At 42.8% G+C, this 18492-nt stretch overlaps 2 protein-coding genes across 11 annotated transcripts in view; one reads left to right on the forward strand and one right to left on the reverse strand.

The window, feature by feature from the left end:
- Nucleotides 1-8865, reverse strand: part of Mettl8 (methyltransferase like 8) — a 91828-nt gene extending 82963 nt beyond the window's left edge. For 2 of the 3 annotated variants that reach the window (NM_001110512.2, NM_145524.3), the window contains exon 1: nucleotides 7848-8083. The gene's annotated coding sequence lies outside the window, so the exon portion shown is untranslated. Of the gene's footprint in view, nucleotides 1-7847 lie in introns of all 3 variants that reach the window. The other variant, XM_006499196.3, reaches the window with a different exon arrangement.
- Dcaf17 (DDB1 and CUL4 associated factor 17) overlaps nucleotides 8219-18492 on the forward strand; it is a 60671-nt gene continuing 50397 nt past the window's right edge. For 4 of the 8 annotated variants that reach the window (NM_001165981.1, NM_001165980.1, NM_198005.2 and 1 more), the window contains exons 1-4: nucleotides 8221-8596; nucleotides 8972-9075; nucleotides 12830-12920; nucleotides 15836-15972. In NM_001165981.1, the coding sequence (NP_001159453.1) occupies nucleotides 8471-8596; nucleotides 8972-9075; nucleotides 12830-12920; nucleotides 15836-15972 (458 nt within the window). In that variant the 5' untranslated portion in view covers nucleotides 8221-8470. Of the gene's footprint in view, nucleotides 8597-8971; nucleotides 9076-12829; nucleotides 12921-15835; nucleotides 15973-18492 lie in introns of all 8 variants that reach the window. The other 4 variants (XR_001783197.2, XR_374535.2, XM_006500339.4 and 1 more) reach the window with 2 other exon arrangements.

Below are 18492 nucleotides of genomic sequence, written 5' to 3' on the forward strand. Positions count from 1 at the left end.
TCTTCTCAAAACAAGTGTAATATTAAAAAAAAATCCAATTGGGCCAGCAAGCTGGCTCAGCAGGTAAAGGCATTTGCTACCAAGCCTGATGATCAGAATTTGATCCCTGGAACCCACAAAGTGGGAGAAGAGAACACACCCTGTAAACTTGTCTTTTGCCTCCGAACATACACAATGGCAAGTGTACACACACACACATACACACACTAAATACATTACAAAATAAAACAAAATGTTGATCAAATTTGGACCATACTTTTTAGCCAGGCATGGCAGTACATGCCTGTAATCCCACATGGCTGGAAGGCTAAGTTTGAGACCCAAGAACTTCATAATGAGTTCCTGTTACAAGAAAGCAAAACAAACATATATGTACATATGTATTTATAACATTTACTAAAAATATGATATTGGGTGGGTAGGGAAGTGGGGGGGGTGTGGGGGACTTTTGGGATAGCATTGGAAATGTAATTGAGGAAAATACGTAATAAAAAAATATGATATTAAGGGCTGGAGAAATGGCTCAGAGGTTAAGAGCACTGACTGCTCTTCCAGGAGACCTGAGTTCAATTCCCAGCAACCAGATGGTGGCTCACAACCATCTGTAATGGGATCTGATGCCCTCTTCTGGCGTGACTGAAGACAGCTACAGTGTACTCATACACATAAAATAAATAAATAATTCTTTTTAAAAATATATGATATTAAGATGAAAAATATTTAAGTCCTTGAAGGAAAAATTATCAAACTGCAAAGAAACTAAAGAAGATCTAAAGAAATGAGGAAAGACTGTTTACGGAATAATCGGAAAAGGCTTGGCTATACATCCTCTTTAGTTTGACATATCCCAGTTGGAATCCCAATGAGGGAGGGAGCTGGAGAGATGGCTCAGAGTACTTGCTACTGTTACAGAGGACCTGGATTCAGTTTCTACATGTGATAGGACAGCTCACTACTGTCTATAATTCCAGTCCTAGGGGATCCAATGCCCTCTTCTACCAGGCACGCATGTAGTGCACAGACATACATACAGACAAAACGTTCATACACATAAAATAAGAAACAATCTACTTTCTAAATTCTAGTGAGGTTTTCTGTGGAACTTAAGTGTAAAACCACATGAAAAGTACAAATAACAAAGAAGGAGGAGGAGGAGGAGGAGGAGGAGGAGGAGGAGGAGGAGGAGGAGGAGGAGGAGGAGGAGGAGAAGAAGAAGAAGAAGAAGAAGAAGAAGAAGAAGAAGAAGAAGAAGAAGAAGAAGAAGAAGAAGAAGAAGAAGAAGAAGAAGAAGAAGGAAGAAGAGGAGGAGGAGGAGGAGGAGGAGGAGGAGGAGGAGACATTTCTGAGTTATAAGCTTTGCCCCACCAGCTGTCAAGCTCTGTTACAAAACTGACTGTAGTAATTAGCCAGCTATTAGCTCAGAGAGAGCAAACAGAACAGAAGAGAGACCACGGGCCGGGCCGTGGCTTAAACATGGCTCAGGTGTGTCCTCCCAGAGGCACGTGCACAGGAAGCTTGATCCCTAGTGGGAAGTGCTGAGAGGCAGTAGAACCTTTAAGGACAGGGTTAGTGGAAGGTGAGCGGACCGCTGGAGGCGCTGTTCCTGGGAAGGACTAACAGAGTTTGCACCAGAACTCACTCAGTTCCTGGCTCTTAGCAAATGAGCAAGGGTGGCTCCTAAATCCCTCTAGCTTCCTGTTACCATACGATCTCTCGTTCTCACCCATGTTCCCACCACGATACCGTCGACCATGTTGTGACACAGCCAAGGTGGCTTCCCCAAGAAGTCACACAAATTCAGCCAAAGGATCTTGGATTTCCAGCATCCAGGTGTAGGAATTAGATAAACTTCCTTATTAAGTGCCCAGCCTCAAATATTTTGTTATAGCATCAGAAGGCAGATAAAGTTACCACATGTGTAATTTGATAATAGAGCTAACACTGATGATATACACAGATCGACACAGAAATGAAGACTACTCAATAATAAATGTTTCTGAGACAAGTGGCTACTTGTATATGAAAAATAATAAAATGGATCACTAACTTACATCATTCCCACATTTAATTAAAGACTTAAATGCCCAGGCAGAGGTGGCGCACGCCTTTAACCGCAGCACCTAGGTGGCAGAGGCAGGCAGATTTTTGAGTTCAAGGCCAGCCTGGTCTACAGAGTGAGTTCCAGGGCAGCCTGGACTACACAGAGAAATCCTGTCTAGAAAACAAACAAACAAACAAACAAACGACTTAAATGGAAAAACAACATTTTCAAAGGTTTTTTGTTGTTGTTGTTGTTGTTGTTGTTGTTGTTGTGTTTTGGAGGGAGAGGGGAGTCAAGACAGGGTTTCTCTGTATAGTCCTGGCTATCCTAGAACTCACTCTGTAGACCAAGCTGGCTTCAAACTCACATAGCTCCATCTATCTCTGCCTCCTAAGTACTGGGATCAAAGGCACGTATCACCACCTGGCTTAAAGTTTTTTACGGGGCGCGGGGGGGGGGGGGAATTTGTGACATAAAGTTAAGGGCTTCTTAAACAAGAATCACAAAGCTTTAACACCATAGAAAAGTTCTAAATATTTTTTACCCGATTTAAGTTAAAAGCTGCTTTTCTGTAGAGTAACAAACCACCTCAGGGTCATATCAGAGCAAGCACACTCCCAACTGTGTCATAGCCACAGCCGCACTGGTTTCTCTTCCCATCCCCAACATCCATTATATCAGAAGTTGTGACAGGATTTTCCCTGTTCAATTACATTAAAATATTAGCGCAGCAGAAGGTCTGTGATTGGACAGGGGAAAGGGAGGCGGAGTTAAGAGTTGCAGAGACAAGAGAGTCTCAGGAGAAAAGAGAAGAGCCAAGATGAAGACTTGGTGAACAGGAAGACGAGCCAGATCCAGCGTGGTAGCCACAGGTAGTTATGATATAAAAGGATAGAATATTTGGGATGATTTGTCTAATCTAGGTGGGCAGCTTTTATCATTATCAATTATTTCTGAAATTATTGTAACGGCATCTTGTGAATTGAGAATTTATTGGTACATAAATCAAACTTGTTAATTATAAGCTTCCAGAATTTTGTTTCTACCGGGTAAATGGGTGTTGTGGTGGGGTGTGGTCTTTGCGTGGGGCTGGCCAAGAGCAAAGGGGACTTTGGCCCAGCAGGAGAGCTGGGGGGACCGTGCCAGGGAGGAGAGTTGCTGGCAGTAGCGCAGGAAGCTTGCCAGTTAATTTTTTTTTTTAAATATTTCCCACAACAAGAAGTCCTCTAACCTGTGCTTCTGAAATACACCTGTAGCTAGGCATGGCAGTGTACAGCTACAATCTCGGCATTCAGGAAGCTGAGGCAGGACGATCAGGACCTCAGGATGACCAGACTGAATTACACAGAAAATATGAGGCCAGTCTGAACCATATACAGTGAGACTTTTTAAAATTAATAAAAATTAATTTTTTTAAAGATAAAAGCAAATTTTCATACTAATGATATAGATATGCTTATATTTGTTTGTTTTTGAGACTATATCTCACTGTGTAGTCCTGGCTAGCCTGGAACTTACAGAGACCTGCCTCTCAGGGAATACTAGAATTAAAGGCATGCACCACCATGTTCAGCATAGCCTGTGTATATTTGTAGAAACAGCTGAATCTCAGTGCTTGGGAGACGGCTCAATGAGTATGGAGACCTGAGTTTGGATCCTAACACCCACACAAAAAAATGCAAGGAGTGGTTGTGCATATCTGTACCCAGCAAAGTGGGAGCCGAGATGGACAGACTGTCAGATGTGAGCACAGGGTTCAATGAGACCCTGCCTCAAAGGTAATCAGAACACATTCACACTCATATACACATGCACATGCTACACACACAAATCAATTAATAAGAGAGAGTTAAATCTTGGCCGCGTGATAAGATATAGATTTTATAATTATCACTGCTGAGAATACCAATTTGCATAAATACCTAGAACAAACTGGCAGGAGGCATGTGTAGGACCTTTTCAGATATTGTTGGAAATCCTGCCCTAATCACAAGCCAAAACTCATCTCACAATTTATTTATGAAACTAGAGTCTGCAACCCAAACAGCAAATTTCAAATCAAATTCTAACACCGTGTAGCCTAAGAATATAATAACCTGGTCCTCACATGCTGAGGCTTGATGGCAGGAAAATACAAAGATGTTTTCCATATTTAAAACCGTTATGATTCTGTAAGAACAGAAGAGCTTGTATAGACAGTACAAATACGGCAACTCCTAGGATACAATAGCCTTGCATCTGAGCTAATACCTTTCAGGAAGTGTGTTCTGTGGTGTAACAGCATGTGTAGTGGAAAGTGTGCACACTGTGCGTTCAGAACTCAGGCTGTAATGTACACAACAAGTACTGCTGGAAACTTGTCAGATTCAACCCACATTTGATGTTTTAATTACTTCTTGTCTGTGCACTCAGAAACCTTTTTACTACTGCCAAATTTCTCATGGGCCCCACATTCAGACATGGGATCCCATAATGGGTGGGATTCAGTTTAAGAAGCTGGGCCCACCGGTGCATTCTTCACACTACAGCCAAACGGATGTCATTAAAACAAACTAGAACAGGCTACCCACGTCCTCAAAGCCTCTTGTGGCTTTCTGTCTCAACAGAACGAATCCAGGCTCTTTCCTTCAACCTGAAAGGCTGGACACGACTTACTACGTCCCTGCCTACTGCTCTGAATATATTCCCCTCCTAACACAAGAGCCACAGCAGCCTTCTGGACATTGTAGAACAAACCTACTCTGTTGTCACAAGCCTCAAGAGTCCTGTCATTGAGCATCCCTTTGCATGGATGCTTGCTTTTATTTAAAAAAAAAAAATCTTCAAAAAGGAAAAAAGAATTTTAACAAAAACAAACAAACAAACAAACAAAAACCAACAACAACAACAAAACAGGTCAGATCATCTAGATGCCCACCTTTTATCTGACTGCTGTTTTGGGTTTGGGGCCCCACATTTGAGATTATGGGTGCACTACCCAACAAGCAACATGCAGATTAATTAACAAGTCCTGGCTAGTCTTATGTCAACTTGACACAAACTAGAATCAACAGTGAGTATACCTAAATTGAGAAAAATACCTCCATAATGGCAACTCTTAACCTGCGGGTCACAGGCCCTTTTGGGGTCAAACAACCCTTTCACGGGGGTCACCTATGACCATTGGAAAACACAGATTTTACATTATGATTCTTAACAGTAGCAAAATGACAGTTATGAAGTAGCAATGAGAATAATTTTATAGTTGGGGTCACAGCCTTAGGCTGTAGGCAGGCAGGCAGGCAGGCTTGTAGGTCTTTTTCTTAACTACTGATTGATGGGGGAGGTCCCAGCCCACTGTGGTGGGTGTTGCCATCCCTGTGCTGGTGGACCTGGGTTTGGGTCTTAGTGTTTCATTACAGCAATAGAAAAAAAGTAACTAGGACACTTACTGTATGTAAATGATGTTGTCCAGGGAAGGTCAAAGAAAGTCAAGGCACATTGAGCAAGGGAAAGTCTCATCGTGAGTTAAATAAATACTAGGAGCACTGATTAATCTGTAACATTAGAAAAATATATATAGGTCTCAATGCAAGAGAAGTGTACCAAGAAGGCCAGGACAGATGGATTTGCTTTCTGGATTTTTAAGGTCCAGTAAAACAGTACAAATGATCACAACGAGTAAGTGGTCACTTAGCCAGGCAGTGGTGGCGCACGCCTTTAATCCCAGCACTTGGGAGGCAGAGGTAGGCGGATTTCTGAGTTCAAGGCCAGCCTGGGTCTACAGAGTGAGTTCCAGGACAGCCAGGGCTATACAGAGAAACCCTGTCTCGGAAAAACAAAAACAAAAACAAAAGCAAAAACAAACAAACAAACAAAAAGAATAAGTGTGCACTTGAATTTACTGGTTACATAGCTCTGCTTCACTTAGTTCACAAAAAGCCTGGTTATTATAGTTGCACAAAAGCTACATAGGGTTTTATATATGGTTTTATATTTGCATACATTTAACATACCAAAAATACTTTAACAATGAAAGACTCTAGGTTGGATTCTGGTTTGAGACATTCTGTGGTGGGTAACTAGGAGCCACTAAGAATGATGTGACAGCTTTGTGCATTAGTGAAATCACTCTCTAAAAGGCTGCGGCAGGTTGGGAATCGAGAGTCTCCAAGTGTAGGCAGGAAGAACAATCAGAAGGCTAATTAATAATGGGATAGAAAACAGGAAGGCATAAAACTACTGGGATGAAAAGACTGGACAGAAATAGAATCAAAAGTACTTGGTTGTGGGAGAGGCAGAGATGGTCTAATGACTCTCCTTAGGGATCCCAGTGGTAAGATCAATAGCACAGGAAGGGAGCATTCAGAAGGCCGGGTAAGAATGGGGACTGCCCAAGCCGTGAATATTGTGCAGTCCCTCAGCCAGCTCACTGGCTGTCGACTGTGAGGAAAGAAACCACTTACTATGATGATTTAGGGGCCAAGCTTGATGCCTCGTGGAAAAACCTGAAAAACACTGAGAGGCAACTGGCCTTGAAGTACCACCCTGGTAAGAGTGGACGTGAAGGAGAAGCAAGTAAACAGTCTTCTCAAGCGCACAGAGTTTCCAGAGGTTAAGCATTCAGACCTGGGAGAAACTGGGGGGACTTTGGTCCAAACCAAGAAAGACAGCGCCATTACAGTAGAGCAGCAAGTGAGGGGCATGGCCCTCATGTCTGAATGGGTGGTCTGCATCCAGTTGTTGGGACTTAATATGTTAAAGTGAATGCGCGGAAGGTATGATCACAATATGCCCACTACTTGCTACTGTTTTTGTGGTAATAGTGGAGCATAGTGGCATCTTAGAAGTCATGTGAAAAACAAGCACAGAAACCAAAGCTCAGCCATGGTGGGAGAGCACAGAAAGACAAGAGCTGCGACAAGAAAGACAAAAAGGAAATGATGAGTGCAATTCAGCAATGATTTGCATTTCGCTTCAGCCAAAGAAAATCCAGCTATATTTTTCTGGGTTCCAGCATTTCAGTGACAGCTGCATTCATGAATGACCAAATTAACTATTGTGGAGCTTTCTAAAAATATACAAAGCACTCACTCCACCGTATGCTATAAGCAGGTCATGAAATATCAGGGGGGGAAAAAAAAAACCTCCAACAAAACAACCAAACAAACAAACAAAAAAGCCAGACCCCGAAGGAAATGCATCAAGGGTATAAGAGTTTTCCATTTAAAACAACAAAATGAAACGGCTAACGTTTGATCCAGCACATCCATCCTGTACTGTACTTCTGTCGATCAGAAAGCTGGTGTGCTTACTGACTTTTTCTTTAAGCACTTAAGATCACGGAGTGGCATGCCAAGTCTATTAAGTCTATGTGGGAGATGCAGACACCACACTAAAGGGGTTTACAATGAGGTTACGGGTCGCATTTGGTATACAGTTACGGAAATTTTTAGTATGTTAGTAATTTTGAACACGCAGGCTGAGCTAGTTCACAGAGAATGTTATTTTTTACTTAGAGAAGTCAACCTGGATTATCTTAGGCAGTTCAATAAGAATGCAAACATTTCATATTTTATTCCCTATAAGGGGGAAAAATGGAAGGAGGAAGAAAACACAGCAATTACCACAAAACCAGTCAGGGTCCCCGCTGGCCACACAAGGACGAGCCTTTGGGAAGGAGAAATTCAATCCTACTTTGATGGGAAAAACAGCAACTTTCACCACTAATTACCATACAAAAGCATAGTGGTTACACAACTAAATGTTGAAGTCAACCTCATCCACAACGTCCCAAGTGCGGCTGAGGGAAAGCCACGGGGCGTACCTTTGGAGGGTCCCACTGGCCACAACGCCCCTCTGGACGCGTGGCCAGAGCCTTGCAGGGCCAAAGGAGGGGTTGGCAGTCGTCCCACGACCAGGGCAGAAAGGGACTGCTTCCTGGGACACACAGGTGAAGCGACACCACCAGGTGGCTGCACAGCACCCACCAAAGCTATCCAGGTTTACCGCGTGCAGCCCGGAAGGCTACCCGACCCACTGCGCAGCCCTACGGCGCAGCCTATTAGGGCCAGGAGAGGCGGGCTAGGGGCAGGGAGGGGTGGGGCGGGGCCAGGCCAGCCCTCGCTCTGCCTGACGGGAATTGTAGTTCTGAAAAAGAAGCCATAGGGGCGGAAAAGGCCAAGGGGACTACATTTCCGGGAGAGGGAGTGGATACGGAGGGCCGCGAGGTGCAGCGTTAATCCCGAGAGCAGAAAGAAGGGCCAGGAAGGCGCCGTTGATTCTGTTCCTTTGCGTCAAATCCGTGTGTCGCTACCTCTTGATCTCTGCCCCGAGTCCCCAGCGCGGGGTCCCGCGTCAGCCTTCCTTTGAGGTTCGCAGGTGGCGGCTGCCACCCCTCGCGGAAGTGAGGGGCGCGCCCCTCCTGGGCCCTGCGGACCCCTAGTCTCCATGGGCCGGACCCGGAAGGCCAATGTGTGCCGCAGGCTGAGTCGCCGGGCTCTGGGCTTCTATGCACGCGACGCAGGCGTGGTGCAGAGGACGAACCTGGGCATCCTGCGGGCGCTGGTGTGCCAGGTGACGCCCGCCGAAGTCGGGGTGCCCGGGGTCCAACCTCCTGCCGGGCTGCAGTTTTTTACGCGCTCTGATACCCCTTTGAGGGTCTTACGTGGGGAGGGGCATCCGTGTCCCGCAATTAGGGTATTAGAAAATAGGTACTCAGGTCCGCCGCCTGGCGTAGTTTTTAAAAAGCTTCTTTTGCCTTCCTGCAAACAATCGATTCAAAACTTGGGCATCCAACTAAACCGACATCTATGGGCAGAGGGAGAAAAAAAAAAAAAAAAAAGGAGAAACAATGTACTTTAAAACTGTAGATTTCAACTACCCACCGAAAATGGTTCCATAGCAGGGGACTGAGTTCTTTCCTAAACTGAAATTCTTTGTGTCTTTCAGGAGAGTACTAAATTTAAGAATGTTTGGACAACTCATTCCAAGTCACCTATAGCCTATGAGAGAGGAAGAATATATTTTGACAATTACCGGTGCTGTGTCAGCAGGTAAATTCTTGGTGATGATTTTTTTTTTTTTTTGCTATAATCCACCTGACCCTAGTTTTTATAGAACCACGTGGCTTCTTTAGTACTTAGTGAAATTGGAAGATGAAAAAAAAAAAAAAAATGAGTCCATAATAAAACTAGGTGGAAAATGCATGTGATCTTAAAAACTCGTTAAGTCTAAAGTTTCGGACTTCATCTTTGTAAATACTTTTATTTCACACAAAATTATAGCACAGGCAAAATAATACGTTTCTCAGCACAGTTTGCTGTTTTATACCCATTTAAAGATCAGAGTCCAGAAAATGGGTTGTGAAATAATTAGATGCTGCTTAGGAGACAGGCATTTTGTTTTAGAAGTACTTTTTTTTTTTTCCCAAGAGAAAAAAAATGTTCAAACAAAAGTATAGTATTTGTAGATAAATAGTATTTAACAGCCAGCCTCCATCCATTCAAGGTCAGACTGAAGAGAACGACACAGTGAATTGATGCTTCCATGCCCGTCACCTGGATTAAGGGATTATGGAATTGCCGCTCTTTATCTTTCACTTTGCATCTGTAAGAATTATGGGCATTTTTCTGTGTGCCAAGCTTCAGTGGTGTTGTTCCTCCGGAGCAAATCACCTTGTTGAGATAGGTTCTCCTTTCACTGGACTGGGAAGCTAGAATACCTGTAGACAGCCTGGTCAGCAAGTGCTATGAATTTGCCTGTCTCCACCTCCACAACTCTAGGAAAACCATGAGTATTGGGGATCTAAATTCCGGTCCTCATGCTTGCAGGGCACCAGCTGGAACTATCTCAGAAGTGATTAATAACGCCTAAGTTCTTTTCTTGTGGGATCAGAAACTGGAAGTCAGAGAGACTAGTGATTTTTGAGGTTTGCCTTGACTCCAGGAGGTATCTTTTTTTTTTTTTTTTTTTTTTGGTTCTTTGGCAAATCGCCCAACCTACAATTTATTAGCCTTTAGTGCTGGTGAATCTACCCATGTCCCTCGATTCGCCCTTGGATGTAACTTCCAGTGATTGACAGAGTACACACATACTTGAAATTCTCTGCATCTGTTGCAGGTAAAGTCAGTTTTATTAGAAAGAACTTGGGGCTGTTTCATGGCCTGCTTCTTTTCCCAGGCAGTCTTCAAGTCGACTCCACGGAGCTGGTCATGGGAGTCAATGCAGTGACTCCCCTAACAGAAAAAGCTGAGCAGTTTAGGAAGCTGAGGGAATGCTCAGGCCAGGAAAGAAAGATAAGGCCAATCGGGACCTTACAAAGAAAAGTGTAGTTAGGGCCCTGTTACTCTACACTGTAGTTATACCCAAGGTAGAGTCTCCATGGGAGCCCCAACTTTCAACTATACTAAGGTAGGACTCAGCCCCAACAACTCATGGCTTGGGCTGGATGAAAACAGGGTCACCCTTCCCATTCTCCAGAGATTGCCTTCCAAGTCAGAGCAGCAGGGGACAGATCCTGGCACTCAGTCAGTCATAACAGTTTAGAGCTGTGATAGCATCTTGTTGAGCTAGAAGAAGGATGCAGGGGAACATGCCTGGATCAAACACTGTGGGCTTCCACTGTCTTTACTGAATTCCAGGAGATTTTCTGGAATAAATGCTTCTCCCTATGCTTTTACGAAAACAGCCAAAGGCTTTAAGTGGTTTCCTTTCATTTCTTCAATTTTCCAGAAGGCAGTGTCTATAAGCCTCTGATTCTAGCAGTGGCAGTCTGGACATTCTCTTACACCATTCTCATGATGCCCATCCTCTGCCTTGCAGTGTTAACAGTGACTCTTAGGCACCGTTTCATACCCAGGGTGTTGCCTTCCCAAGTCAGAGACAGTTATTTTGATTTTAAAAAGTTCAGTCAGAGTAAATGCCATTGATTGCTGTCGCAGTGATAAATGATGCAGGTGTTCTTCACCGTTCTGTTGCAGAGGGTGGCACCCACAGTTAGAGTCACATGAGATTGCTTTCACTCCTGTGACATTCAGTTTGATTTAAACCTTTGAGTTACTGAGAGAATACCAGAGGTGAATAAAATGTCATCCTGGAAATTGTTTCTCTTCTCAGTAGTTGAACTTTAAAGTTCGTCAGTTAGAAAGAAAAAAAGACATCTATGACTGCATCTCAGTAGTTGTCAGAGTAGAGACTAGCTGGAGGTGGGGTAGGGGCCTGTAGCGTCAGCCCAGGGAAGCTGAGGCAAGGGGGATTGCTTGAGGACAGCTTGGGCAAGATTGTTTCCAAAGTAAGCATCCAGGATACAGTTTTCACTGTTTAGGTAAAGAGGGTGTATGTAGTTTGGGGGATGGTGGCCTGAGAGAGGGGGCACTGGCAAAGCCCCTGAAATGTTTCCCAGGCTACCTTGAAGTTGCTGGAAGATATATGTTCAAAGATAGTAGAAATAGACATATATTTAATATTTATGAAAGGAATAAAGTAGGCATAAAGAGTGTTTCTTTTTGTATCCACAAGTGCGCAGTCAAAATAATATGTCTTAGAGTTACTGTGCTGTTAGGAAACACCATGATCAAATAAACTTGGGGAGGAAAGAGGTTTATTTGGCATATATTTCTCCATCACTACTCATCTCTGAAGAAAGTCAGGACAGGAACTCACACGTGACAGGAACCTGGCGGCAGGAGGATATAGAGGAATGCTGCTTACTGACTTGCTCCCTCTGGCTTGCTTAGCCTGCTTCATAGAGAAACCAGGACCACCAGCCTAGGAATGGTACCACCCACAGTGGTACAGTCATCAGTCACTAATTAAGAAAATGCCTACAGGCTTTCCTACAGCCTGATCTTTTTTTTTTTTTTTTTTTTTTTTTTGGTTTTTCAAGACAGGGTTTCTCTGTGTAGCCCTGGCTGTCCTGGAACTCACTTTGTAGACCAGGCTGGCCTCAAACTCAGAAATCCGCCTGCCTCTGCCTCACAAGTGCTGGGATTAAAGGCGTACACCACCACGCCCGGCTTTTAAATGCTAAGGGCCAGAGACATGGCTCAGTAGTTAAGAGCACTGGCTCTTTTTTGTTGTTGTTGCCTACAGCCTAATCTTATAGACTTTTTCTTATTTGAGGTTCGCTCTTGTCTGGTCACTCTTGTGTGTGAAGTTGATATAAAACTAGCTGACACATTACAGGACCTTCTATTTTTAATCTGTATATTATCTTTCTTAAGAGCAAGAGGATAAACTCAGTGAATTCAACAGACATTTACAGTGAATGTTTAAGGATTTAATTAAGAATTCAGTATAATACTATTTTGTAAAGCAATCTCCAGGTGACTTTACTTACATAAGGAAAATCTGGAAGATAAACCAAAATGTGGGTTTGTTTTAAGTGATTTATTATTTTTATTAATTTTATTTATGTGTATGCCTCTGTGTGCATAGACATGTGTGAGTGAGGCTCCCGTAGCATTGGATGCCCTGGAATTGGATTACAGAGTTGTGAGCTTCCTGATGTGAGGGTAGGAACCAAACTTGAGTCCTCTGGAAGAGTAGCAGTGCTCTTAGCTGCTGAACCATCTCTCTTGATTTTTTTTTTAACATTTTTTTCTTGTGTTTGTGTATTACAAATTTGTGATTAGAAAAAAAAAGACAGAACAGTTAAGGAAGAAATAGAAAGTTGGGATCTGGGTGCTACAGGCGTGCAAAAGAAATGTCTGAGCAAAGACTACCTCAGTTTAAAACAACTACTACTAATAATAATGATAATAATAATGAATAATATTAATAATAGTGCTTTTTTTCTTTTTTCCCCAGTGTTGCATCAGAGCCAAGAAAACTTTATGAAATGCCAAAATGTTCCAAATCAGAAAAAATTGAGGATGCTTTATTATGGGAATGCCCAGTGGTAAGATTTCTTTCTAGAGCATTGGCTTTTAAAGCTTCCCCCATACCTAAATGTTTGTTCATTTATTTGTTTTTACACTTACTTCATTTTTTAAAAAGAATTCTATACATGAATACTGTATTTACATAATTTCTGCCTCACCCTCTTCCCATTTCAATTCCTTCCGTGTTTACCTATACACACTTTATCTCGAGTTCTTGGCTTCATCTTGATTATGGGACACACACACTATATATATACATAGAGCCTGCTGAATCCCTTTACTGTGCTCATGTGCATATGTGTTTAGGGCTGACTGTGGATTGGATAACCTAGCCCCTGGCAAGGGCCTATTTTCTCTCTCTTAGAAGCCATTAATTGCCTATAGCTCTTCACCTAGGGTTGGGGCTTTGTGAGATTTCCCCATCCACGTGCAGATGTCAGCTACTGTTACATTGTTCAGGTCTTGTTTAGGCAGCTGTATTGTTGAGATTTCATGGGTACGAGTCCCTGTCACCGGGACGCACAAAGGAGAAGTAAGAGCTGAGTTCTAAAAGTTGTCTGCTGACCTCCCCATGTGTGTGCGCGCACACACACACACACACACACACACACACGCACACAAACACAGACAGACAGACAGACAGACAGACAGACACATGTACACATACAGATACACACACACACATACACGTAATTTTTTTAAGTCAGTATTTGGAACTCATTTATTTATTTTGAACACGTTCATGTATGAGCCCAGGCTAGCTTAAAATTTCAGGTATAGCTGAGCGTGAGCTTGAACCTTGGAGTTCATCCACCCCTGACTACCTGGATGGAAGACATGTATCAGAAAAATTTTAAATTAGAGATGATTTGTAAATTTTGAAAAGGTAGAAACTGATTAAAGTTTATAACACTCTGAGGTAGTTTATAGTCGTTCTTCCTGTTCGAGATCATCCCACCCTTGTACTAAGACAAATTACTCTGAGGGCAACTATTATGTGGATTTTTGAAAGTAGGTAAATCCCACCTGTGGCTGTAGTTAGGAAAATAGTATAAAAGTTAAAGCTACATAGTGAAAGTCATGCCGTGAGGCCGGTGTTGCCCTGGCACGCGCCCTCCTGCACACTGTTTCCTTGGGATGTCAGCATCCAGAGACCCGAGAAGCTAGACTTGGTCTGGGGAAAAATAAATACGGAACATTGAAAGTTCCAAGGATGCTTGTCCGTCTCCTCCTCAGTCTTTAACATGGCTGTTTCTAATACTGCCTGCATGCACAGTGCTTGTGGGGCCCTCACAGCAAACTCTTTTAATCACAGCCCACTTTTGAGGGACAATTCATCTTTTTTAAGTTTTCCATAACATTGTTTCTAAGAAATCCTCCTAAGAAGACTGCAGCGAATTAATCAACGTCTGAAAGTCTAGTTGGTTGCTCTTCAAGAGAAGAGAACTTCTAGTCTGTAACCCAGAAGTACTGTTTAAGCCATGAGCAGCAATATTCAGAATTTAATGTTAATTTTTTTCTAGGTTGTTGTTTTTCCATAAAGCTATAATTTTTTTTAACTATCACTCCCCCCCCCCCATAATTACTCTTTTCATAGAAACCACCTTTTTAAAAATTAGAAAGTTAGAAGCCTGGTTTTTTTCCTCTTTAATTGAAAGCTGTAAATAATTGTGCCTTAAACCACTTAGAGCCTTTTAATCATTTTCTTGAGGGGAGATTAGAGAGATGATAGGTTTCTTAATTGAGAAAGATTGAATATACCAATTCAAACTCCCAAAATATAGAGCAGTCCTGAAAAAATAAAGTTAACCTACTCTTATTCCATAAACACTTAAGTGATTTTGTTTTTATTTGTGGTGACAACATTTTTTATGAAGAACTCAGAGGAGCACTGCATTATTATATGAATGCAAAACTACTTTAAAATGAATACTCTGTTTATTTTGTTTTGATTCTGAAGTAATGTATGAACTGCCACTTTTGGTTTAAGAAAAAAGTTCAAACCTGTAAGATACTTGTTTTAAATGTCTCTGTAATGGGCTAAATAGGAATAGTAGATATTTTAAAACTTTAAAATCTACATGAAATGACACATAAGTCATGTAGCATAGAAGCATTCATGTCATGGCCTTTGAGTTAAGTACAGGTGGCTAGTACATTTGAAAATCACAGCATCAGCATGAATGCAGGAGGACCAGTTCCCAGTCTGCACTGCACAGGGCCTGCCTGAGAAACAACAAAAATAAATGGAGCCAAGCAGACTAAAAGCAAATGGTTGTCTCCCTGGAATTTGAGAGGGAAGACAGGTTTTGCAGAGGCCAATAGCCACTTCTTTCCTGTTCAAATGCCGTATTAATTTCAACTTCTCAATTCAGAACTTTACTAATTGAAAGTCAGCACATTTGCTCCTCTTTCCCTTCTGCAGTCGAGCTGTACTAGTGGATGGCTCAGTGGTTAAAGCTCTTGCTTCCCAGTGGTGCAAGCCAGACAGCCTGAGTTTGAGCCTCAGAACCCACAGAAAGGCAGGAGAGCTGAGCATGCACACCTTCAGTCTCAGCACTAGGCGGGCAGAGGCAGGCAGACCTCTGAGTATGCGGCCAGCCTGCATCCAAGCAAACAAACCAGTGGAGGGAGAAAGCTGAGTCTACCCAGTTGTCCTCTGACCTCCACATGTGCACTGGGGCTTGTGCACCCTCAGGTACACAATGATAATGATGATAAAATGTAAACGCATTAAAACATAAAGACCAGTTAAAGTAACAGGCACAGCCTCGTCTGTCCCACTTTCTTCATTTGTGCAGTTGATATTTCTTTGGTTTACTTATTTGACAAGGTAACTAGCCATTTTCTTTGGACATAGAGTACTGCAGATTGTTCATAGCCAAGCAATTTGTTTTCACACCCTGGTTTAGTTTGTTTGTTTGTTGTTTAGGGAGACATACTTCCTGACCCATCAGACTATAAATCCTCACTCATAGCCCTGACTGCTCATAATTGGCTGCTTCGTATATCCGCAACTACAGGGGAAGTCCTGGAGAAAATATACCTTGCTTCCTACTGCAAATTCAGGTAATTGAGATTATTATTTAAAATTTTGTTGTGAAAATGTGAGACCTGCGACCTAGGAAATCTTAAGCCTCTCTCCAGTCCTGCCCTGAGTCCCCAGTTTTCCCTCTGTATTTTATGATCCCAGTTTCTTTATAATCTACTCTTTTTGTTCTCTACTTTGCTCTAGTTGAAGACTTGAGGCTCATGACCTACATTATTTATGTACAAAAATTCCATATAAGTAATTAGCCACAAAGTAGTTAGAGGTAGATGGCTGATGGCTTCCTCATTGTATTACAACCCAAGAAATGCAGTTGTAGCTACTAGTTTATAAGTACATCCAAATGGATGTGAGTATGCAATTTGTAAAAGTGATATTTTTCATGCTTTTTATGACTCCCACTTTAAATTGGAAATGAGTGTAATGGCGTATGTCTTTAACCCCAGCACTCAGGAGACAGGAGCAGGTGGATCTCTGTAAGTTCAAGGCCATGCTGGTCTGCACAAGACAGCCAGGGCTACACAGAGAAACCCTGTCTCAAAAAACCAAAATAAGTGAAGAAATAAGTAAAAATAAATTAGAAATGGTTTGTGTTTGTGTGTTTGGACATGCAAGCGTGTAGGGGGCATTTTGTTTGTGTGCTTGCTTGCTTGCTTGCTTGCTTGCTTGCTTGCTTGCGTGCGTGCTTGCTTGCTTGCTTGCTTGCTTGCTTGCTTGCTTGCTTGCTTGCTTGCTTGCGTGCTTGCTTGCTTGCTTGCTTGCTTGCGTGCATGCTTGCTTGCTTGCTTGCTTGCTTGCTTGCTTGCTTGCTTGCTTGCTTGCGTGCGTGCGTGCGTGCGTGCGTGCTTGCTTGCTTGCTTGCTTGCTGCTTGCTTGCTTGCTTGCTGCTTGCTTGCTTGCTTGCTTGCTTGCTTTTTGAGACTGGCTCTCAAGCTGACATTGAACTCCTGCTTCCTCCCCTCAAGTTGTGGGATTTTAGGCATCCATAGCACACCCAGCTTTTTCTGTACTGGTGTTGAGCCAGGTGTATGCATGCTGGGCAAGCATTCTCCCCGCTGAACTGTACCCCAGCCCTGGATATTTCTAAGGTTTGAATGTTCTTATGTTAAAAATGGTTTTATGGATACATTCATTCATTCACTCATTCATTTATTGTGAGTATTCTGCCTGCATGTGTGTGTATGCACCATGTATGCCCAGTGGCCATGGAGGTCAGAAGAGGGCATTGTATCTTCTGGAACTGGAGGTTGTGAGCCATCATGTGGGTGCTGGTAACTGAGTCTGGATCCTTTGCAACAGTAACAAGTGCTCTTCACCACTGAGCCATCTTAGCATCTGTATTAGTCAGGGTTCTCTAGAGTCACAGAACTTATGGATAGTCTCTAGATAATAAAGGAATTTATTGATGACTTACAGTCGGCAGCTCAATTCCCAACAATCGTTCAGTCACAGCTGTGAATGGAAGTCCAAGGATCTAGCAGTTACTCAGTCTCACGCAGCAAGCAGGCGAAGGAGCAGGAGCAAGAGCTAGACTCCCTTCTTCCAATGTCCTTATATTGTCTCCAGCAAAAGGTGTAGCCCAGATTAAAGGTGTGTTCCACCACACCTTTAATCCCAGATGAAAGGCATAGCCCAGATTAAAGGTGTGTTCCTTAACTCGGAGATTCAATCTTCTGGAATCCATAGCCACTATGGCTCAAGATCTTCAAACCAAGATCCAGATAAGGATCTCCAAGCCTCCAGATAAGGGTCACTGGTGAGCCTTCCAATTCCGAATTGTAGTTCATTCCAAATATTGTCAAGTTGACAACCAGGAATAGCCACTACAATCCACCCCTTGTCAACTTGACACAAATAATATCTCATGTTCATATGAAACAATAACAAGGTTGTAAATACGCCTAACATGATATAACTATCCCTCGTACAATCGCAAACGCATTAGTAAATTTACAATGGGCATTCATATTACTTTATAATCCTCATTTCTGCAACTGGTTACGTGGCCTTAATTGGTATTTATAACTACCTTCCTCTACTACCCATTCTGTATTTCCTTCACCTTCAGCCAGCACCTCAGCAGGTCTTGGCTCTTTTCCTGGAGGATTGACCCATACCTTCATTCCTGATGGGTCTGCGTCCTTTGTCATCCTGCTTGGATTAGGCTGTTGTAGTTTCCCATTGACTTTAATCACAGGACATGGTAGTACTAAGAGACGCCCTAAGGGATCTCCTGCACTCCAGACATAATCTTGCTTACCACCATTGTGAAGAGGTAATCCAATTTCCCCATGGTAATCTGGATCTATCACCCCTCCTAACACTGTTATTCCTTTTTTAGCCTGTTGGTTTAAGGGCATTAGAAGCCCAAAATGACCAGGGGGAAGTCTGAGCTTCCAGTTCAATGAAATGTTTGTTGTAGCTCCTGGTAGGAGCACTCCCCTCTCTGGAGCCAAAACTTCTAAGCCAGCAGAACCTAGAGTTATGGGGACAGGAAGCAAAAATTTTCCTAGAGGGTCACTAGGAGTGATAGTAAGTGG

The sequence above is a fragment of the Mus musculus genome, chromosome 2 (genome assembly GCF_000001635.26).
Source record: "Mus musculus strain C57BL/6J chromosome 2, GRCm38.p6 C57BL/6J".
Classification (NCBI taxonomy): domain Eukaryota; kingdom Metazoa; phylum Chordata; class Mammalia; order Rodentia; family Muridae; genus Mus; species Mus musculus.